Source organism: Corythoichthys intestinalis, chromosome 8, assembly GCF_030265065.1.
Source record: "Corythoichthys intestinalis isolate RoL2023-P3 chromosome 8, ASM3026506v1, whole genome shotgun sequence".
NCBI lineage: Eukaryota > Metazoa > Chordata > Actinopteri > Syngnathiformes > Syngnathidae > Corythoichthys > Corythoichthys intestinalis.
In genome coordinates, this window is record NC_080402.1 from 24,478,312 (window position 1) to 24,502,222 (window position 23,911).

General features: G+C 38.0%; 2 protein-coding genes across 2 annotated transcripts; both read left to right on the forward strand.

The window, feature by feature from the left end:
- Positions 1-2,143: 2,143 nt before the first annotated feature.
- smim14 (small integral membrane protein 14) lies at positions 2,144-8,757 on the forward strand. Its single transcript, XM_057842434.1, has 5 exons — positions 2,144-2,328; positions 6,478-6,572; positions 7,587-7,635; positions 7,717-7,871; positions 8,208-8,757. The coding sequence occupies exons 2-5, from the start codon at positions 6,498-6,500 to the stop codon at positions 8,244-8,246; spliced, it is 318 nt and encodes a 105-aa protein (XP_057698417.1). The 5' UTR covers positions 2,144-2,328; positions 6,478-6,497; the 3' UTR covers positions 8,247-8,757.
- A 5,791-nt stretch (positions 8,758-14,548) lies between these two features.
- map9 (microtubule-associated protein 9) lies at positions 14,549-23,853 on the forward strand. The gene is made up of 14 exons (XM_057842548.1): positions 14,549-14,580; positions 15,224-15,297; positions 15,375-15,459; positions 15,688-16,158; positions 16,240-16,412; positions 17,095-17,131; positions 17,213-17,280; positions 17,577-17,638; positions 17,723-17,873; positions 17,986-18,063; positions 18,191-18,358; positions 20,747-20,892; positions 21,081-21,216; positions 21,320-23,853. The coding sequence occupies exons 2-14, from the start codon at positions 15,226-15,228 to the stop codon at positions 21,437-21,439; spliced, it is 1,767 nt and encodes a 588-aa protein (XP_057698531.1). The 5' UTR covers positions 14,549-14,580; positions 15,224-15,225; the 3' UTR covers positions 21,440-23,853.
- The last annotated feature ends 58 nt before the right edge of the window (positions 23,854-23,911 follow it).

Here is a 23,911-nt window from a genome sequence, read left to right on the forward strand (position 1 = left end):
TTGACTTGAAAACCAGTAGGGTTGCAGCTATCTCTTTGTTTAAGTTGTCGATTAATCGATAAACTAATAAGTTGAATAATCGAGTAATCGGATGAGGAACATAAAAAATTAAAATACCTGAGCTTAGCTTCAAGCGATATTAAAATATAAACAAACGAGGCTCTAACTACAACAAAAGAACAATTGGCTAACTTGCATAGCAAAAGTTTTGCCTGGCACCGCCAGATTATTCTCCCTGTATTTTTCAAACACTGAGAAGAGTCTGTGACCCATCTCCTTACTGGCCTCTCGAGCCACAACGAAATCATCCGTGCAATCAGATTAGTTTATTTGCATGACATGTTTTTAAGGAGCAACGTCACTCTTGCGCGTTGGAAGTCGTCTCCACAACAACACTGATGGTGAATATGTTCCAATCGGAAGTAAATTCAGTTTTAAATGACCAAAAACACATCAAGTTGCTAAAACCAACAGTGTATCTTCCTCGTATGTTTATTCCCTCGCGCTAGAGTTTGTCGCTTTATCAACTTTATCATGGTTTAAGCGCATCTTCCCACAAAAAACGGCTAAATACACCTTTAAACTAAATTTTGAATGCATTAAAAACATTAGCTCAGACAAAATCTTTGCTTATTTTGGTCTGAGCAAGGAGCAGCTGGAATCAGCCATGTGAAATTAGTTATGTCACATTCACTGTTGCCACTAGAGGGCAGTGTATCCACCCAAATCATTAAAACTAAATGGAAACACTTTCAAAACAAACCATTACAACGCCACTTGATAAACACTGAAAGCAGAAAATTTTAATTTGAATCTTTTTTTCTAATCGAATTACTCGAGTTAATCGATTTAATCGTTGCGGCACTAAAAACCAGTAAAACAATTGCTGGTTTTGGTGTTAAATGCTGTATGTATTAGTGAATTAGACACATTAAGAATGATGTAAATTTCCAGAGTCGACATCACTGAATGCTTTAGTAGGGTTTTTGTGTTGTTTAAATGATACTGTGGTATGAAAATGTTTGGGCACCCCTGAGAATTTCCATTGTTTTCATTCAGAAATCATTGGGTGTATGGATCAGCAACTTTACAGTATATATCAAAAGGCAAAAGCCAAATTTATTAGTCTAACGGAAGATGTGCAATACCCATTAAAGCAAAATTAGGTGCAAAAATTGTGACCCCAAGAAAAAAAAATATTTTCTAGATCTTGCTTTTGCCAAAATATAAGATGTTTCTAATGACTTCCAGTGAGTTACTGGACTCTGTATCAAGATATAAATTTTTTCACATTGCTTCTTACAAAACATCTCCGTTTCGGTAAAATTTTAATGGTTTCTGATAGGGGCTGCAACTAACAATTATTTTCATAATCGATTAATCTGATGATTAATTAATCGATTAATCGGATAAAGGTCACTTTTTCAATTACCTTCACAATTTACCTTGAAGTTGTTTTAGGCATGTTGTAAGTAACAATGAAAACAAAATGGATGACTATTTCCTTCAAAAATATTTTGTTATAGCTTCCTGACTTAACTGTAGTCTATAACTGTCTCGATTATCAAATTCGTCGGCAACTAATTTGTTAATTGATTTTAATCAGTTGTTGCAGCCTTATTAAGAAGCTAGTCAAGAGAGCTGTCCGAAAATTTGCAAAAATGTGAATTGTTTTCCAAAGTAAAAGCATGTTTTTGTACATGTCCTACTTTGACTTAACAAAAATATGAGGAAATCTGATATTTACAACTGAGAAGGTATGTTTGTTTTTAATTTCAAGAATTTATACACGGAGAAGGGAACCGTCCTAAACGATTAATTGGTTATCAAAATAGTTGTCGATTAATTTGCTAATCGATTAGTTGTCAATGAATTGTTGCGCCTCTAGTTTTTAAGCATGGACAGCCCACTTAAGATCATGCCACAGACTTTCAAGAATACTCACTAGAACATTGCTCCTTTGTATGAATAGCAGAGTAGATTAACAATTCTGCTCTTTCCCTGACACCTGTTGTTTACAATTCTCTAACTCGTGCTATACTATGATTGGACGAGATTTGCTATTACGTCACTCTGTTGGCGCAAGGGCATTGACCAATGAAATGCTTGCTCCTTTAAATGTCCCTCCTCTCGCTCCTCATTTCTTGTCTTCCGCTCCCGGATGTACGTCGTAGAGAAAGACAACTTTGCTCACGTGCAAGAAACAAACATTGTTGTGATGCGACGCAACTATCTTCTTGTCTTTTGTGTGCGCGTTTCCCGAGAGGCGTCGGCAAATTTACCACTCCTCGCTGAGTAGAGTCCGCTGTTCCTTTTCAAAGCCCAAAAGTAAGTTGGACTCCAGTTGTTCTTGCGAGCATCTGTTTGTCATTCCGTTCATTAAATTATTTTTACAAGGTAGTGGTCCAATCCTGATTTTGTTTTTTTTACACATCTTTATATGCGAGGAATTCTCCAGCTGTTTGCTTCATCTGGCTAGGCTACCGAGATGCTAGTTTATGGTAAATTAAAGGTGTACTCATCGTAAAATCGATCTATTTTATTCACAAAACTGTTGAAGTGACCTTTAACTTCATCAGTACAGAACTTGTTCCTTCCACGCTATTTTGTTTTTGTATAACACAGGCTTGTCATTTTTTCTGTGGCTTGCGTTGGCTAAGTCACTTTGAAGAAAAAAAATAAGATGGAAACAACTGCTCGCTGGACTCGGAAGTACGTGCACATGCTTTATTAAACAATGAAAAAAACTAGGGTTGTTCCGATCATGTTTTTTTTGCTCCCGATCCGATCCCGATCGTTTTAGTTTGAGTATCTGCCGATCCCGATATTTCCTGATCCGATTGCTATTTTTTTTTTTTTTTTTTTTGCTCCCGATTCAATTCCAATCATTCCCGAAAATTTTTTTGGCAATGCATTAAGAAAAAAATGAATAAAACTCTGACAAATATATACATTCAACATACAGTACATAAGAACTGTATTTGTTTATTATGACAATAAATCCTCAAGATGGCATTTACATTATTAACATTCTTCTTGTGAGAGAGATCCGCTGATAGACTTGTAATTCTTAAAGGATAAATGTGACTTTGTATATTGTGACTAAATATTGCCATCTAGTGTATTTGTTGAGCTTTCGGTAAATGATACTGTAGCCATGCCCAAATGCATGATGGGAAGTGCAACTATGACTGTGCGTATAGGCACCAATTGATATATCTTCTCTGTGTTGGGAAATAACTTAGGGTGTTAAGAAAAAGATCAACTACTACCTTTCTTCCCCACATTGCTTTCCCACGATTTTTCTAAATGTTGAGAGAGGGATTTTAAGGCTTAAGCCAATTAAAAAAAGGTTTCAAAGACTGCCAAAATTCACTCTACTCATTTTACGCTGCCTTTTAGCTCTATATTCAGGTAACTCGGCGCCATTATAGATTGAATGTGACAATGCATGAGTGGGTCGTGCAGCGCATGCGTTAATTGCGTTAAATAATTTAACGTGATTAATTAAAAAAAAAAAAAATTACCGCCGTTAACGCGATAAATTTGATAGCCCTACTTTAAGCCAAAACTAAAGACTCTGGATGAGTGTAAGACATTTTGTCTGTAACGTTAAATACAATTAGAAAATGAATTAAAATATATATATTTTTTTTTAAAAAGGCATGTGCCGATTCCGATGCTTTGAAAATGACGTGATCGGACCCGATTGATCGGCATCCCGATCGATCGGGACATCTTTTTAAAAAAAAACAAAACTGTAGATTGATCAACTACACACAAGTGGATTTAAACGCATAGACAGATTAGGTGGTTTTGTGTGATAATTTAAAAAATGTATTTCAAATGGGCAGACAATCTTAAAACGTGGATATGTTCTGAATGACTGTCGCATTAATACTTCTAATATTTTGAAATAAGCACGGGCGACCAGATATCACCTTCCTAAGGCTTGAATGAATCAAATTCAATTTGTTCAAAAAAAATGATTTCTCAATGCTTTAACCCCATGTGCCTAGGCAATTTTGACCATTTCCGTAAGGTGTTGATCCAAACTAATTAATTTCCTTTGAAAAAATATAAAAAGTGACATGGTAAATGGGTTTACTGTATGCTTGTATTACGCTTTTCCACCTTCAAGGCACTCAAAGTACTTTGACACCATTTGCTCATTTACCTACTGATGATGCCACATCAGGAGCAATGAGGGGTTCAGTGTAGGGCTGCAGCTATCGATTATTTTAGTAGTCGATTAATCCAGTGTTTTCCAACTTTTTCTGCGTCACGGCACGTTTTTACATTGGAAAAAATCTCGCGGCATACCACAAACAAAAAATCTTCCAAAATTACTTTCTGTACAGTATATTATGAAATAATTTCTCAAAATTTATACTTAGTCATTGTGAAACTTGAGCCTGTGTGGATGAACACAAAGCCGATATCCTTGCAGGAATCTACGTCAACAGCTCTTAGTCTCTCTCTGTTTTTATTTTTTTTGTAGCAATAAGGCTTGAAAAGCTCAGAATTGTCAGACAGGGATTTTAGAAATGTCTTTAATCGCAAGCATCTCATTGTCAATGGCTTTGCAGGCAGGTAGTTATTGCCTCTTTTTGGATTCAGCAACAAGTTTAGCAACAAGGTAACTGGTTTTGAGGGCTTTCTCATTTACCTTTGTAGTGTTTCTCAAAAAGTTGCCTTTTTTCTCTCTGTGTTTTCATGGAGGCGAACAAAATAGTCAATCGACTTGGTTTGAACCGAGAGCAAATGCAACTGCTCGCGTCACGTTCAAGAACTGCTCGGATTTTTAGCCATCAGCTACCTTGCTGTCCTCAACAATGTGTTGGAATAAAACGGGGAGGATTGACTCTCAAATACGGATGAAATGGAAAGGATTCTTCCGTGTATATTGACCCTTGACGACTCTAATCAAATGATGTACAGTAGACGTGCTGGGGTCCACATTTTCGCGGACAGCAAAGTAGCAGATGGCTAAAAATCTGAGCAGCTCTTGAACGCGACACGAGAACTACATTGCTCATTTGCACACGACCGCAAGCTTGCGTGGTAAGTAGGATGCGTGCATAAAAGTAACAAAAAGGGGAGAAGCTTCCACTTATGCACATTTATTCACAAAAAATAATAATAAATCCACCTTGACCACTCGTCACTCGGGAGCTCAGCGGTTCGTACACACGCGTTCGCAGAACTCCAACATATTAGTAAGCAGCAACAGAAGAACAACATATTCAATGTAAATTTAGCAGCGCCACCGCGTGGTGGATGTCGGGAGGAACACCATTTAAGGAGGTGACTGTTACAAACGCCGCCCGACGACGTAAAAAAATAAATAAAATGCGATATTGGATAACTACACTGGATTAATCTATAAACTAGTTAGTTCGAATAATCGAGTAATCGATTAGGAATATAAAAAAAAATGAGTTTAGCCTCAAATAGTGGCTAACTTGCATAGCAAAAGTCCGCTCGCTTAAATGCTATGAAATGCTGTTTTTTTAAAAAAAAAATTTTATACAATGCTCTTAATAAATCGTTCAAACACATACTCCCACAAAAAAGGGCTAAATTTACCTAGAAATTATGAATGCACTAAAAAAACCATATTAGCTCAAACAAAAACTTACCTTATGTTGGTCTTAATGGGGCAGCTGGATTCAGCCATGTTAAATGTCAAATTAACTTGCTACTAGAAGGTAGTTTATCCACAGAATAACTAAAAAGAAATGCGAACACTTTCGAAACAAACCATTACACTGCTACTTTAAACTAATACCCGAAGCAGCAAAATTTAATTCGAAGCTTTTTTCCTAATCGAATTACTAGAGTTAAACGATTAATGGTTGCATCACTAGTTCACTGTCTTGCTCAAGGATACTTAGACGCCTCTTGGTTGGGGAAGAACTACCACTGAGCCACGCCACCTCACATATTTCACAATATGCAGGCATATATTTCGTTATCTCTAGGTTGTCATTCATGTCAAACATTATTCCTGTACTTTTTTCCAAGCAGAATCCGTGAATTTAACATTTACCATGAAAATTGGCCAAGCTGTCAATTGCACATTTGGCAAAATAGCAAAGTTAATCATCATGCCATTTGCCTCTTATGGCATAGTCTATTATAAATTAAACTAACCTAGATCTTGTCAGCACACACCTGCCACCCTTCTAATGTGCGTCTGATTAACCCCGAATAAAATACAAATGTTCTTTTGGGACTGGACAGCCCCCGCTACTATTTGAGCCTCTGTTCTTTGTTACAGCACTGTTCTTTGTTACAGATGATTGTACAGTCTGCTGACGCTTCTGACTGAGCGGTCTCCTCCCACATTTTTTTTTTTTTTTTTTTTTTTTTTTTTTTTTTTGTCTGTGACCCTGAGTGTGTTTGGCTGACGAGCAAGAGTTTTTGGTTTAGCTCGAGTTTTTCCATTTTGGACTCTTACTGCTTTTTTCTTAGGTAACATTACCTCAAAAGACATGGCAGAAGGGGGCTTTGACCCTTGTGAATGCATCTGCAGCCATGAGCACGCGATGAGGCGTCTCATTAACCTGGTAAGTATTTAAGCTTAAATTGTCAAATTTGATTCGGACAGAGCTATAGGGCTTTAACAGAGGATGGGAAAGTATTGTATAAATGAAGCAAGAGTGATTAGTTTTCACTATAAGTAAATACATCATTACAAGGGTGGAAAAAGTGGAACTGTACTAGTTCACACTGAGCCAACATCCTGGTTCCTGCTTTGCTATTCAATAAAAGCCACTATGGATTCTCCATTGTATTTACCAACATTTTTTGAAAGAAGAGTACATGAAGAAAAGTATAGCACAGTTGCCAAACTATTAAGTGACGATTTTGTGTAGCCTACAAATGCGATGTATATGCATCCATTGTATCTTCTGTTCTAAAAATCTGAATAACAGATTTAATTTTTCGTCTTTTTTTTTTTTGTCTTCAATAAGACAAAATTTAGTTTGACACCTATGCTGTATGGGATACTCTTCAAAACTTGTCTGTCTACTATGTATGTAGGTAGGATATAATTAAAAGTGTTTTGGGAATTTCTGTGTGACTTCATTAGCCTGTACAGGTGTAACTTGTACAGCAGGATCCATTTGAGTTGAACAAAGTGACGCTCGAAGGCTACTTGTGTTACTTGTAGAAGGGTGTTGTCCAAATAGTGATACAGTTGAAAAACCTTTTTAGAGTGTGCTCAAGAATCAAACTGCAGCATGATTTGAAACTTTGTTAGCATCCAAAGAATGAAGTGTATTTTCTTTGCCTTTTGTACCATTAAAGAAATCATGGTAAAGAAAAGTTTGTTCTGCACAATTGGAGATTTAATTCAACCAAATTTATTCATACACAAAGTAATTATACGCTTTAGAAAGAGACAATTCCTAATAACATGCATGGAAATTAAGTCCCTATTTTTATTCTTGGTCTTAAAGGAGTTGCATAGGAGTTCAATGTCACAAAGTAACCTCCCAAATTGTCTGTTGCAAGAAAATGTATTTTGCACCATTTATCTCCTTCTGTTTTATTCAATCTTACCGTTTGTCTTCCAGCTCAGACACACTCAGTCCTACTGCACAGACACAGAGTGTCCTATGGAATGTGCGTATGACATCTGAATGCAGGTGAATTTCAATGTTGCAGTGTAGAATAGAACCAGAGCAGCATTGTTTTTGTTTTTAGTACCTGGGCCTGGTGAAGGGTCCACTGGTGGAGGAGAGCTGACCTTCCCCATTATTCTGATGGGATGGATGGTACTTGCTGTCATCCTGTTTCTGCTTCGCCCTTCTACTCTGAGAGGTCACTCTTCAACTGAGAAAAACACTGAACCCCACAATGTAAGTTTAATTTGCTGCTCCCAATTTAGTTTGATATTGAACATCCTTTTAATTCCAAGTAACACTGGAATAAAGGGTGAAGGACCGTCACTGTATAACACCATTTTTTCACTAGCCTTTATTGAGCCAAGGTGCTGCACAACAAGTACAGTGTTCATTTGAAAAAATCTCAAAGTACCACCAAACCAGAATTTCCCTCAAGAGAAGTACCAACCATTTACTGAAATAATGAAAATATTTTCTCAATTTCCTCATAAATATACTTGTGCAAGGCCTGTTCGAATGCACACAAAGCTGGCCTCTGACAGATGGTGGCCATTTGTTGTTGTGTTGCAGAGAGATAGGAGAGAACCACCAGCGCCACCTGTTGACTAGGAGAGGAAGCCATCTACTAGCGCTCCATAGGAGCTGGACGCTGTGCCAAGTGTTTACTGCGCCACAGATAATACCCCATTGCCAGGCTTCATTTAAAGACCAACCCCTCTTCTGTATTTTTTTTTACTGTATTGTAAATCTATAATAATTACTTTATATCCTCCCTCACTTGAATGTGAATGAAGCTTATATTTGAACTAAACAGTTACATGTGTAATGATCAGTTTATATAGTTTAACTGAAATGAAGCCAATATTGTATGTTAGTAATTGAGGGCAAGGTCTAAAGAATGAATCTACTGTACAGATACTAGTTTTGGATGTTCAGGATTGTTGCACATTGACAGCATTCATCTTGTTCCACAGGGCCTAAAATGGCTTTGAGGGGTGCTTTTTGCACAATGTAGTTCAATGTAAAATACCATAGCTATACTTTGAATAATCTTGTATTTTCATTGTAAATGTCTATAGAAATGTACCCTCTATTTGGACATAAAAGCCTTACATGTCAAGTATCTTTCAATTGCTTATTACATCATAAGTGTTGTTCACGCAAGATAAGTGATTTGATCTCCAGGGTGTCCAATTAATGATAAAAGTACAATTTAGGCCCAGATCAAATTGTAACTATTGTCATAATAGATATTACAGGGTGTCTACAAAACACTAAATTTAAAATGAAGGTAGTTGGGAGAGCTTCCAGCTCCAAGTGCTTCGTATCTCCAGGTAAATTAATCCAGAACTCAGTATGTATTAGGGATGTAACGCTACATCTGTATCGACTGGTTTAAGCTCAAATGAATGGATATAGACCCTACCCACGCACCACGTGTTCGCTGTAGGGTTCCGCCCACTTGGCCGTCATTTTGACTCTGTATTTGCATTGGTTTCAATTGATGGCGCAATTTAAAATGCATTTCATGGAAGACCCGGTGCTTTCTGATGCCGCAAACTCACTGGATCTGTTGCATAAAAGGCGTTATGAGGAAAAGCTTCGTTCTATACAGTCGCCAGATCCATATTTGATGCCCAAATCGATGTTTTTCGACCCACCGTCTTCGCCCTGTCTGCCTGACATCTGCTACGCTGATATTTAAAATGATCTTGTCCACACAAAATCAGCCTATTCTCACGAAAAACTTCAAGAGCTTGGAGGCTTATAAATACTTCGTTGCTGGTTGGGTGAAACAGGTCCTCGTCCACGAAAATTCGGCAGGAATCTATCTTGTGCTTGGAAAGGTGAGTTACGAAATTTTCAATTCAAAATCTTTTGTTATTGCTAACATCCACTGTCAAGTCTAATGTATTTCATGTCGTTTGTCAATGGAGTTAAGGCTTTTAATGTTTATATGGTTTAGCGATAGCACTCTCACTACATACATACGTGTATGTTGTCGGCGATTAGCCTAGCAATGATCTTAATTGTGGTTATTTGTCAGCCCCGTAGACGAGGCCAGTTTCTTTCACTTGGTACCAGCTAAATATTATTCAAAAAATAACGATGGTGGAAGAAAGGGAAGTCACAAACATCTTGAATTTGAAACTATGTCGTACTACGTCGTATGTTGTCGGCGATTAGCCTAGCAATGATCTTAATTGTGGTTGTCAGGCCAAAACCCTCTAAATATATATTAAATGCATCTTACCGGATATAAAATGACTACTACATAGTCTGTGGTGATTTTTTGGTGTCCAATTTTCACGTCGAATTGCAGCCGTCCATTTCGCTCTTCTATTTGGATCCCTCGGAATACGGTAAAATTTCACGTCTCTCCTTCCATCTTCTCTGTTAGTGCAACCAACAGCCACACACGCCTTCACCATTTTGTTTAATCGCCGTTAAGTAGCAGAAAAACGCCGTTAATAGGAGGAATGTATGTAGCCTCAATGGGGAAAAACGATGTGTTGCCGGCCAACATGGTGCGGGGGCGTGGTTTAGGGCTGTGTGTGACGTCACGTGGGTAGGGTCTATTGATCAAAAGGAATTAAAAGCTAAACGTCCTCATTTGGATATTTTGGGATCAGTGTGAGTTCAGACTGATGACAGCATTTTTTCCCATTGTGTAAAAATGTTGGTATTGAAGTAAACCGAAAGTCAAATGTAATGGATTGTTTGGATTCTGCATAAAATGCACACAGTCAAAATAATGACTATATACTGGTCCTTCTCAAAAAATTAGCATATTGTGATAAAGTTCATTATTTTCTGTAATGTACTAATAAACATTAGACTCATATATTTTAGATCCATTACACACAACTAAAGTATTTCAAGCCTTTTATTGTTTTAATATTGATGATTTTGGCAAAAAGTCAAGAAAAAAAACCAAAAATACCTATCTCAAAAAATTAGCATATCATCAAAAGGTACTCTAAAGAAGCTACTAACCTAATCATCTGAATCAACGAATTAACTCAAAACCCCTGCAAAAGATTCCTGAGGCTTTTAAAAACTCCCAGCCTGGTTCATTACTCAAAACCGCAATAATGGGCAAGACTGCCGACCTGACTGCCGTCCAGAAGGCCATCATTGACACCCTCAAGCAAGAGGCTAAGACAATGAAATTTCTGAGCGAATAGGCGGTTACCAGAGTGCTGAATTGAGGCACCTCAGAGGGAAGGAAAAAGTGTGGCAGGAAATACTGCACAACCAGAAGAGGTGACCGCACCCTGAGAAAGATCGTGGAGAAGGGCCGATTTCAGACCTTGGGGGACCTGCAGAAACAGTGGACTGAGTCTGGAGTAGAAACATCCAGAGCCACCGTGCACAGGCGTGTGCTGGAAATGGGCTACAGGTGCCGCATTCCCCAGGTCAAGCCACTTTTGAACCTGAAACAGCGGCAGAAGCGCCTGACCTGGGCTACTGAGAAGCAGCACTGGACTGTTGCTCAGTGGTCCAACGTGTTTTTTTTTTTCCAGATGAAAGCAAATCTAGGTGCCAGAGCTTGGAGGAAGACTGGGGAGAAGGAAATGGCAAATGCCTGAAGTCCAGTGTCATGTACCCACAGTCACTGATGGTCTGGGGTGCCATGTCAGCTGCTGGTGTTGGTCTACTGTGTTTCATCAAGGGCAGGGTCAATGCAGCTAGCTATCAGGAGATTTTGGAGCACTTCATGCTTCCATCTACTGAAAAGGTTTATGGAAATGAAGATTTCATTTTTTCAGCACGACCTGGCACCTGCTCACTGTGCCAAAACCACAGGTAAATGGTTTACTGACCATGGCATTACTGTACTCAATTGGCCTGCCATCTCTCCTGACCTGAACCCCATAGAGAATCTGTGGGATATTGTGAAGAGGAAGTTGAGAGACACCAGACCCAACACTGTGGATGAGCTTGAGGCAGCTATCGACGCATCCCAGGCCTCCATAACACTTCAGCAGTGCCACAGGCTGATTGCCTCCATGCCACGCCGCATTGAAGCAGTCATTTCTGCAAAATGATTCCCGACCAAGTATTGAGTGCATAGCTGATATAATTAATTGAAGGTTGACTCTTGTGTTTTTTAATACAAAAAAAAAAAAAAAAAATTTGTATTCGTCAGATGAAATATGCTAATTTTTTGAGATAGGGATTTTTGGTTTTTCTGACTTTTTTTTTGCCAAAATCATCAATATTAAAATAATAAAAGGCTTGAACTACTTCACTTGTGTGTAATGAATCTAAAATATATGAAAGTCTAATGTTCATCAGTACATTACAGAAAAGAATTAACTTTATCACAATATGCTAGGGTGACCATATTTTGATTTCCAAAAAAGAGGACACTTTGCCCGGCCTCGAGATACTTGAATTTTACTCGAAGTTCACTCAAAGATGCCTATATCACTTTAATATATTTAAAGTGTGCCTCCTCCGTCTGGACAAAAAAATTCAGTTTTATTTTTTAAAAAAAGTATATAGTATATATTATATAGTATATATTATATACTATATGGAAATTTGTTTTTTTGCTCAACAGGCTTTATTTTTACTAAAAGAAAAAAAAAAAAAAAAATTAAATAATGACCAAAAAAATATCATGCAGACCCATGGAAATAAATAAATATTTTTATAAATTATTATTACGACAACTGTCATTGAGAAATTGTTATTCCTGCTCAATTTTTATTCTCATTCAATGTTCTAGATTGCACGCAAACAATAAATAAAATAAACTGACAAACTATTCAACCGGCATTTTCCAAATGCAGCAGTTCAAAACTACGTTTCCCATAATGCGTAGTGCGGCTTAGTTAGCTCACTGATAGCTACCCTATTAGCGAGTACCGGGAGACGAGGCAAAATCAAACTTTGCTATATAAGTTCACAATCATCTGTAGCACAACGATGCAACACCAAACGGGATTTTACAGATCACGCTTGTACAAAACTCCGACAGAAGTCAACCGATGTCATTATATATGTATTTATCGTAAAAAACTTAACAACTGTCCAGGCGCTCCCACTTAGAATATAATACTAACATTCAACCAAATACACGAATGCAGAACAATTAATACAAGACTAATACAACATACTGCATCTCTTTGTACCCATATATTGTATAATATATAACAGAAGACACATGAGCGACATTAACAGAAGATAAACTTACAGAAAGGTGTACGGAGCACTATCAACGTCTCTTACAACTACTCCTTATTGTAGTCTGTAACTGCCTGTTTTCTTGCCAAACCGTCAACCCAGTAGATGGCGGAAATGCCCCATAATACAAGGGGTAAACTGTACTCCTTCTCCCGCGCCTACTAGTAGGAGCCACGACAACGCAGGCAAGCGCTGCCCCCCAGCGGCCGGAGGGATTCTCTTCAAAGTGGTCCCGTGGAAGATAATAAAAACCGGACATTTTCATGAATTTATAAAACCCGGCCGGATGACGAGGACACGACGTGAAAGGTGGACGTGTCCGGGCAAAAGAGGACATTTGGTCACCCAACAATATGCTTTTTTTTTTTTTTTTTTTAGTAGGACTCGTATAATTTTGCACTTGCCATTGTGGGATGCGGGGGGAGCATGAATGGCTATGTAAATTTATTGATATTTCTTTATGGTGGGAATTGGGGGGGGGCACTGGGGACACTTTACCTTCATCCTGCTCTGCACCAAGCACTTTTAATGGGTACTGACCACGTAGTGTTGTATGAACTCCAATCCAAATTTCGTTGTTAACCTGACAATGACTAACTGATTCTGAATGTAGTGCAATATGTGAAGCTTCTGGGACCCAAATCAAGGCTCAGGTCCTCTCCCATAGACAGGCGAATTTCCCAAGGTCAGTTGGTTTACGCCCCAAAACACTCATGACCCAAATTTGGGTCATGCGGTACTGATAAAAAAAGATGTTAAGTGGGACTTCTTTGCAATACGACAAAACGCGGCACAAAGGCTACATTGCAAACACGTCAACATGTCAACCGCTAATCTTTTTTTGTTTGTTTTGTTTTTAAATGTAATTCCGCGCACACACACACTGTTGCCAGTTTTTTCGTTTGCAAGTGAACTTAATTCTAAAGGATAATTTGTCATCCCTTTTAAAACTTTCATATAAAGGTATAGACCCTACTCACATGACGTCACAACCATGCCTCCGCGCCATATTGTCCGTCCGTTTTGACGCATTACCGCTACGTAAATCCTCCTATTATGGTGTGTTTTTCTGCTCGTTAACATTAATAATCAAAATGGTGAAGGCGTGTGTGGCGGTTGGTTGCAAAAACAGAGAAGATAGACGGAGAGACTTGAAGTTCTACCGTATTCCGAGAGACCCGGAGAGGAGAGTGAGATGGACTGCTGCAATCTGACGAGAAAACTGGGCTCCAAACGATTACCACGGATTATGTAGTAGTCATTTTATATCTGGTAAGATGCATTTAATATATATTTAGAGGGTTTTGGGCTGACAACCACAATTAAGATCATTGCTAGGCTAATCGCCGACAACATACATTCAGACGTTGTGAATGAACTACCTGAAAATATATAATTATAAGGGGATAATAAGACAGTTGTCATACAATTAATTTACAATTTCACTATTGAGGTCAAAAGCCAAAAAATAAATTCAACTACGGACAATCTGGAGAAGTGCTATCACACTTCATATTTATTACATATTATATATGTATGTAGTGAGAGTGCTATCGCTAAACCATATAAACATTAAAAGCCCTAGCTCCATTGACAAATGACAGGAAATACATTAGACTTGACAGTGGATGTTAGCATGAACAAAAGATTTTGAATTGAAAATTTCATAACTCACCTTCCCGAGCACAAGATAGATTCCTGCCGAATTTTCGTGGACGAGGACCTGTTTCACCCAACCAGCAACGAAGTATTTATAAGCCTCCAAGCTCTTAAAGTTTTTTCAAACTTTCGTGAGAATACGCTGATTTTGTGTGGACAAGATAGTTGTAAATATTAGGGTAGCAGATGTCAGGCAGAGACGGCGAAGACAGCGGGTCGAAAAACATCGATTTAGGCATCAAATATGGATCTGGCGAATGGATAAACTGAAGCTTTTCCACATAACGCCTTTTATGCAACGCATCCAATGAGTTTACAGCGTCAGATAACACCGGGGCTTCCATGAATTGCTCTATAAATTGCACGACTAATTGAAACCATTGAGAATAGGGCTAAAAAATGACGGACAATATGGCGGCCGGATACAGCGACACGTCATTTTGTGACGTAGGTGAGTAGGGTCTATTTTAACCGGAAACATTGCGCGTGCGCACTACAAAACCGGAAAATACGTACTCGTATTTTTTCCCAACAGCGTAACCATAGGTTACCGTCAACAAATTGTAGTCTAACTTTTTTAGGGGAAACAACGCCACGTTAAATTGAATTAAAATATATATTTAATATTTGCACGAATGACCAACGTAGAAGTGTTATCGAGCGTTCTGTGACTACTTGTTCAAGTAGCTAGCATGCTAATTCCCAATCGACAAATCTGTGTTTATTTTCAGACATGACAAGTGAGACGTTCGATATTCTTGATTACTCGCAAAGTCCCAAAACAACAAAAAGAACATCGTTTCAGGTAAAGGCTTCACAATTTGATCATATTACCTTGTATGGAATAATTAACGTTTAACCTGTGCTGTTGTGTGTTTGCAGGATGAACTGGAAACTGCTCTTTCTGCCAGAGCTAGCAAAACGACATCAATTTTGTATTCAAAAGATTTAGATGAAGATGGTGACGGTAAGACTTGACTACATCAAATTAAATAAAAATGGCTTATTTTTATGAACTAAATATGACTTCTCTCTTATGTTTTGGATCTATTCGTGTGGTGATAAGTGGTGTGATTACGATTATGTTGTTGTTTCTACCACGTTGTTAAAAAAAAAAAATTCTAAACAGCTGCTTATTACACTACTACATAGATGAAATAAAGGGGAAACATTTGTCATTTTCTGTGTGCCACAGATTTTTTGGACAGCCTCCTTAAATCAAGAAAAAACAGGTCTGATGCTTTCAAAGCTAGCAAGAGAAGCACAGTCTACGATTTTGACTTCACTGAAGATGATGAAAAACAAGGGACTAAAGAGAGAATGTCCTTTCTGAAATCCCCTAAAAGAATATCTGACCAGGGGGATAGAATTGCACCACAGAATACACACGAGACCACCAACACCTGTCAGTCCAGTGAAAATGAGGTCCAACATAAAAGTGATGAAACAAAATTGACCACCCATTGGCCTTCAAAAGACAATGCCAGTATATCACTGTCATACCAGTCAGATGATGCGCCCTTGGACTTGCCTTTGCCTTTCTATAGCAGTATATCACCAGAACCCATTAGGCTGGAAACAAGAGAAGACACGAGGGAAGACACACATGGTGATGAAACCGTCCAGACTTTATTGGATGCTGACCTTAAATGTGCAGGGACATCCGGTCAGTTTACACCATGAGAACAAAAAGGCCTACTTAACACTCAATGCGGACATACTTATTTGTTCCATTATACCTGTACAGATATTGAGAAGGAGACTCCCAAACCCAAACCAAGACAAAGGAGAGTGGGATTGAATCGCCATGTGACAGAGAACGCTGAAGCATCTCCATCAGCTCCCCTCGCCACCAATTCATGCAACATCACTGATGCATCATTTCCTGAAAGGATTACAGCAGCAAGCTGCAGTCCAAAAGTATGTAGTTTTATCAGAATTTCACCTATCCTCAATCTCGGTCTTTCCACCTGAATTAACAACCTTCCTTTTTTTTACTGTTTCAAAAATATTAGGAACCTCATTGTATGTTGGAGTGCACCAAAAACCACATCCAGAACAATAAAGACAGGGAAATAATATGGGTGAACAACAAGTTTATGGTCTAAGATTTAGGCAAATATTGATGTGCTGAATTCAAATATATTGGTTTTGCTCAATTAGGTCAACTTTTAAATCTATGGCCACATGTTTGTTTTAAAGTTTTGTTAATTTTATTGTTAGTTTCACTTTATATTAGGGGTTCTCAAGCTAGAGGGTCGGCCTTAATTGTGTGTGAGTCTTACCCGCTTAAAAATTAAAAGCACATCTAGCAAGAGAGACAAGATAAGATTTTTTTTTTAATTTGGGACTCGGTAATAAAAAAAAAAAAGTACTGAAATCTTCTGAAATACATGCAATTTACTAAAAGAAATAAAATAGTAACCCAGTATAATTAGTAAAGAATTACTTTAGTATCACTTATTTTATACTTTATATAAAAGTTATCAAATGTTCTATCAATGATAGGTGAATAAATACATTACAGATAAAGAAATAGGGAGAATAACATGTCACGTTATGAAATGTGTTTGTTAAAAATACATGTACTGCGTTTGTTTAGTTGACAGATGGGCACAATGCTGAATTGAGTGCATCAGGTAAGCAATCAAACATCTTTACCATGTTAACATTGTGTTCAGTAGCAGCAATAAGTGTTTCTTTGTCAAATGTTTTTTTAGATGGCCGCATTCTAGGTGACTCCAAAGAACAACAAAGGCCGGACTCTGCATCACTGGAAGCCCCTAATGTAAGATGTTTTGAACAGACATGAGGCGATTTTTGGTTTGAAGGTATTGCAAGGTTATAGAAAATCAAGGCGTTAGATACCGCTTAACTCACCATACCGATAAACAGCTATACAGCGTTAAAAGCCTTGGGCAAACTAGACATGCAGTAAAGGTGAAATTATTGTACTAAACCACAACAAATACACGTGTATGCAGTTATATACTGTGTAGCATGGCTTGGTGAGGCTCAGGAACTCATTTTGTATTTGTTGCATTTGATAAGGTTACTTTTTTTTTTCTTTTTTCTTATATATAGAAAGAATCAGGCGAACTCGCCGTTGCTCAAGTCACTCGTGTTCAAAGCAATTCTGACATAAGGTCAGTAATTTTATCCAACATACAGGTATTTATGTAAATGTGTTTTATTTTGAGTGTCCACATTTTTTATTTTATGTAATTCAGGGCATCCAGTTGTAAATCTATGAGACCCTACACTCTTCAATACAAGAAGGTGGAATCAAAGTATCTGGGAACTCTCAAAATTCTGGATCGTAAAATTTCCCAAGACTGTCAACTGCAAGATGCCGATTCCATCAGGGCCACAGTTTACCAGGTATGTGCGACAATGGCATCTCTTGTCTTTTTGAAGATGAGGTCGTGAGTGTACAGTTTATTTTGTATTAGTTTAAGAAGACATCTGAAATCAAATGTTTTATTGTTCCAAGGAATGGCTCAAAAAGAAAAAGGAGAAGTTATCAGAGAGCCTAAACAAAGAAAAGAGTCTACAAGAGCAAAACAAAAAGGTGAGCAGCTGAGAAGATATGAACCTCTCAGCAGTGGATCATCTCTACCAGACTATGGTAAAACAAAATTGTAGGAACTGTTTTTTAATTTACACACAAAGCTGACTTTTTGTTATTGACCAAACAGATAAAAGAAGAAGAAGAAAAAAAGAAAGATGCTGCCGCTTCTTATTTGGCTTGGAAAGAAAAAAAAAATGAGTTACTCAGGGAAAAAACAAAGGAAGCCAAATATAGGATGCAGAAAGAGCAAATGGCTTTGGAAGAAGTAGAGAAAAAAAGGAAAGAAGCTGAACAGGTACTATTACCGTGCATTCATCTGAAAAGATACAATAAGAAAATCTATCAATAACATGCAATATGAGCTAATACAGCTAGGATAGTGGACACCAATACAATTGATATAAAATCTATGTATGTCCCGATCACATGTTTTTGCACCCGAGTCAGAGTCAAGTGGTTTTGACAATCTGCCGATACAGAGTCCCGATCCGATACCGGAAAAAGTGTTGTCAAAAAAAATGTTTTAAACATGTTACTTTATAGAGATCGACCGATACGGGTTTTTCAGGACTGATACCGATACTGATTATTAGTAGTTAGATGGGCCGATAACCGATTTTGGGGGCCGATATTCATTTGCAGTAAAAGTGTACAAATTGGCATATAAAAATTGAATAATTCAAACACTGAACTTCATTGAAATGCCCAAAGCATGTTTATTGAATCACACAAATAGAAAATAATTGCTCCAGAAGTGCCTAAGGTGCGATACAAGTGTAACTCCATTTACCTTTACCATTTAACCCAGGGGTGTCCAAACCTTTTGCAAAGGGGGCCAGATTTGGTGTGGAAAAAATGTGGGGGGCCGACCTTGGCTGAAGTCCTTTACGTAGAACAATATATTTAAGGAAATTTTAGCAAGCCATTTTTTGTGTCACATTTGCTGTATTATTTTTTTTAATTAATAATTTCTACTATCTCGCAACTAGCCTTTGTGGCGTTCTCTTTTACTCTCGGGCTCATGCGAAATACTGCTGCTGTGAAATTAAACTAGCTTCAAATTGCTTCTATTTCTCGCTGTGTATCATTCCTGTAATCTTGTCGTACATGTCAGCGTTTCTTGTTTGGTAATATCGCCTCACATTGAACTCTTTAAAAACAGCGACTGTCTCTTTGCAAATGAGGCAGACACAGTTGTTGCCTATTTTAGTGAAGAAATATTCTTTCCACCTAGAATTTCCACCTATCCTTGAAGCGTTGGTCGTCGCAGTCAACGTTCTTTTTTTTTGTTGATAGTCGCCATTTTAGAAAATTGGAAGTAAGGGGTCACATGGGGTAATGTTGCTTGGAGTGCTGCTGCCTTTTAGTTGGTAAATGAGGAGCAGCATTTAGTGTGTAAGCTACTTCATATGCTGGTAGCAGCACAGCTGACCAATTTATTAAGTCTGTGTGCGGGCCAGACGTTACTGATTTTATGACAGAGGCTGGGGGCCGGATGAAATTTGACCAGGGGCCGCATTTGGCCCCCAGGCCGGACTTTGGACATGTCTGATTTAACCGATCAGAGAACGAGGTGAATACAAGTGTAGGAGACAACAGGCAGGACAGAGAGGCGCGGCTGCATCTGAGCCGTAATAACCCAGTTTTAAATAGATTTTTTTCATAACAGCCGATCGAATTTAAAAAGGCTGATACCGATATACATCACATTTCCTAATATCGGCACTGATAATCGGTCTACCTCTATTATTGTTCCACCGTGCCGCCTTCATGAAGTGAAATATTTTTAAACAAGAATAACGTAGAAAATGCTTGTCTTTATTAAATGTTTCATTGAGTGAGTACACTCAAACCCGCTCATGCTGCTAAGAACTGTCGCTCACTTACACACACAATGAGTTGCCACAGCACATTACCGCTAATGTTTCACAAGCTAAACGATGATTGACACATTCGGTGTCTTTGAATGTAGCGCTACCAAGCTTCTCTGGCAAGATCAAAGCTCAGTCATCGTTAACTTTAACCAGCAAACTCCAGTGCACTGCTGACCAAGAAAAGCAGCAGGTGGGAGGGTGAGAGGCTGTATGAGCATGAAGCACAAAAACAAAAAAACTTATTTTTTTTTAAACCCGATCTTTTTCACCTGATTCCGATCCCCTGAAAAATGCCGCGATCGGACCAATTTCCAATCACGTGATCGGATCGGGACATCCCTAATATAACAAAACAAATCTTCATTGTGATTGAAATGTAGACTTTCAACTTTAATTGCATTATAATTTCGCTGGCGAGGGGCAGAAACATTGCAACTTTAGAATCATCACTTTCAGGAAGCCAAATATTTTTTAAGCCAGTGGCATTGCATTGTCAAGGAGAGCAAATCATTTACAAAAGAAAAATAAGATGGTAAATGATTTGGAAATAATTATAATTATAATAAAAGCATACTCACAGTAAGACTTTACTTAGATTAGATTTTACTTTAGAATTTGACAGGGCATGATAGCTCTGTTTTGATGACTGATTGATGTGAAATATCCATATACTTTTCACTCAACTACAATTGTAAGTTGATTGTTTTATTTTATGGTAATTTGTGTTGGTTTATAAAGGCAAAATCATAACGAGGGGGGAAAAAACTGGAAAATTATTCTGGAGCTAATTGTTAGGGATGTCGTGGCAGACGTATGATCAATGGAAGAGCAATCGTGACCACATCCTCAGAGAAAAGTGTCGACAGCAAAGAGAGACAGAGAAGAAACTTGCACTGAAGAAACAAGCTGAGGCGGAAGACCGAAAAAGAGACAGCAAATCAGCGTATTCTAACTGGTGAGGTCAATACAATGGACATTAAAAAATACTGCAGTTTTCTTGAAAGACGAGGTCCACTTTCATCATTGGCTGTACCAATCCAGGGTCCTCATTAATGTTTCATGAAACAGCATTATATTTAGCTTTTCCGTGACTTTGTGTCAATTAAATTTCACGAAATGTCAATCGTGTGATCATTTTTCAAGGTGCGAAAAAAAGACGGATGCCTTCCAAAAAAAAATGTGGACAGAACGCCAGGAAAACAAGAATAAATCAGAGGAACGCCGATATATTCAAGAGGAGAAGGATAAAATGGCTTTAGAAATGTATGAGCATTGGCTGGTATGTACATTTTCTTATATCATTGTTTGCCATGACTTATCGTTTTACAGAAAGCAATACAGTGTGGCAGCAATAATAGGATTAAAATTCTGTTTGAAAACAGGAAAAGAAGGATCTACAACAAAAACGACAGAGAGAAGAAAAGCGATTACAAGTGATACTGCGAAAAAGTCCGCCGCCACCTTGGAGTCCTCCTAATAACACCATTCAGTTTCGAAAATAGCATGTGAAACACAGTGAGGAGCAGAAGCGTTTGCACCCCTTGGGATTTTGCAAGTCTACCCACTTAGAAAATAGGTAGAGGTCTGAAATTTCAATATATAGATGAATTTACATTTAAAAAGACATAATCTAAAAAAAAATCCAAAACTCACATTGTATGATTTTATTTAAAATAATTTATTTGTAATTTACTGGGGTCGATGAGTATTTGCACCCCTGAGAATCAGCAAAAATTATGACAATCTCAGAGTTCTCGGTCTACCTTAAAAAAAAGTCCACCTTTTCCCCATGATTAATCACCCACCCCCCACCCGTTTGAGCTCATAATTGTCACCTGTGCATCCCACAGTCAGTCATAATCCAACTGCTGCCACGGGCAAGACCAGAGAGCTTTCGAAAGACACCATAGAAAAAACCGGTTGAGCTCCACAAAGCTGGAAAAGGCTATGGGACAATTGGAAAGCAGCTTGGTGAGAATAAATAATCAGTGGCAGCAACTGAAAATGGAAAAGGCTGAACATGACTGATAATCTACCTCTGACTGGGGCTCCATGTAAAGTCTCTCCTCGTGGGGCATCACTCATGATGAGAAAAGTGAGGGCTCAGCCTATAACTACAGGGCAGGAGCAGGTCTGTAGTAAGTAGACCTTTTTGGTGCAAACCTTACTCGTGGTGTCTGGAGGAAAAAGGACGAGTACAATCCCAAGAACACCATCCCCACTGTGAAGTATGGGGGTGGAAACCTCATGCTTTGGGGCTGCTTATCGGCAAAGGGGACTGGACAACTGTTCTGTATAAAGCAGATGATTAAATGCTGCGGAGTATTGATTTTACAAACTCATGCTTTTATTTTTCAGAATGACCAGATAATTCCCTCAAAAGTGAATGTATTTGAGAAATCTAATTGCTCAAAATCCCAAACTTGTTTTTCTTATGCTGCATGTTTACATTGAGATGCTATGAATATATTTTACCAACAACTTTTCCCCCTAAGTTGGGATGCCAGTCTAGTGCTTGCACTTTTACTACAAAGCCATACTGGTTTGGCGCGTGCATTGTCTTGTAGAAATATGCTAGCAGAGAGGGAGAGAGTCAATTTTAACTTTCCTCCCAGGGAATGCCACAGTGTAACAGACGATTCCCATAGATTTGACGTACTAGTTTTTTGGGTTTTTTTTTTTTACACCGGATGCCCTTTCTGACACAATCCACAAGCAGAAATTGAACCCGGGCCACCACAAAGGGCAGCGGGGCACGTGAACAACTGAGCTAACACCTTGGTTGTGGAAATAGGGGCATATTTGTCTTGCTGGTTTGTTGATGTTTCTAGGATGATAGCATACAGAATGGTGCTCCAAAACCTGTATGTAACTTTCAGCATTGATTGCGCATTAACCAGTTTTGTAACACCCAAAACCGGTCTAGAGACCACATTTTCAACATCTTGGTCTTGTGTTATTTTTGGACAAGCCGGCAGTCCGGATTTGGGATTTCCTGTCTAGACCAGTCAAGACCAGCATGTATCTTCTTTTCTTCAAGTTCATTCATGTCATAATAAGGACATTTACTGGTTATAAATTCAAATACATTCATACAACAATTAAAGTGTTAATAACCTCTTTCTGAGAATATTATTTCTGGAAAAAAGTTCACAATCACATTAAAGCTGGCCTTATTAAACAGACATCGATTAGCTTACTTTGGCTGAATGCCATATCAACTAAACACTTAAAATCTTTTTTTACATGCAATGTATATTAGAAAGACTTGTATTTGTGTTTTTGACTGTCATGTTTAATTAAAAAAGAAAAGGGTTCTTTAGCTGCGCATTCTTGCCATAGTTTTTTATATCTATTTATTCATTTTTATTATCTTGGGTGCTTGGGTTTTATCTCTGTGTTGACTCCAAAAACTCATGGTCTTGTTGAATTCTGGTCACGGGCAATGGTCAATCTCGGATAGTGTGATCCTGAACACAACTTTAACCGTTTCAGTTTTGTTCAAATTACCCATTCCAGACCCCCATCCACTCACAGTTGCTTGCTTATTCACTCTGTACTAAAAACAATCCAGTTGGTCCTTTTCCTATGTGCCCCGAAGTGTCCATTATTTCCCAAAACGGTTTGAAATGCTGATATGTCAGACCACATCACACTTTTCCACTTTGTGTCAGGCCATTTCAGATTAGCTCAGGTTAGATTAGTTGAAGGCATTTATGGTCGTTGTTTATATATGTATTTAAATTATAATAAATGATAATATAACATATATATGTATTTAAATGATAATAAATGATAAAATAACATCCATCACCTATTTTTGTAATAATTCTACATTGTCAGTTTTGTAACATTAGCATGAAAAAAGTTATATGTGCAAATGAAAAAAAAATTCTAGGAATCAATGTTGTGTTTCAATACAATAACATTATGCTGTTGTTTTTGCTTTCTTTGACTTTTCATATTTATTATTT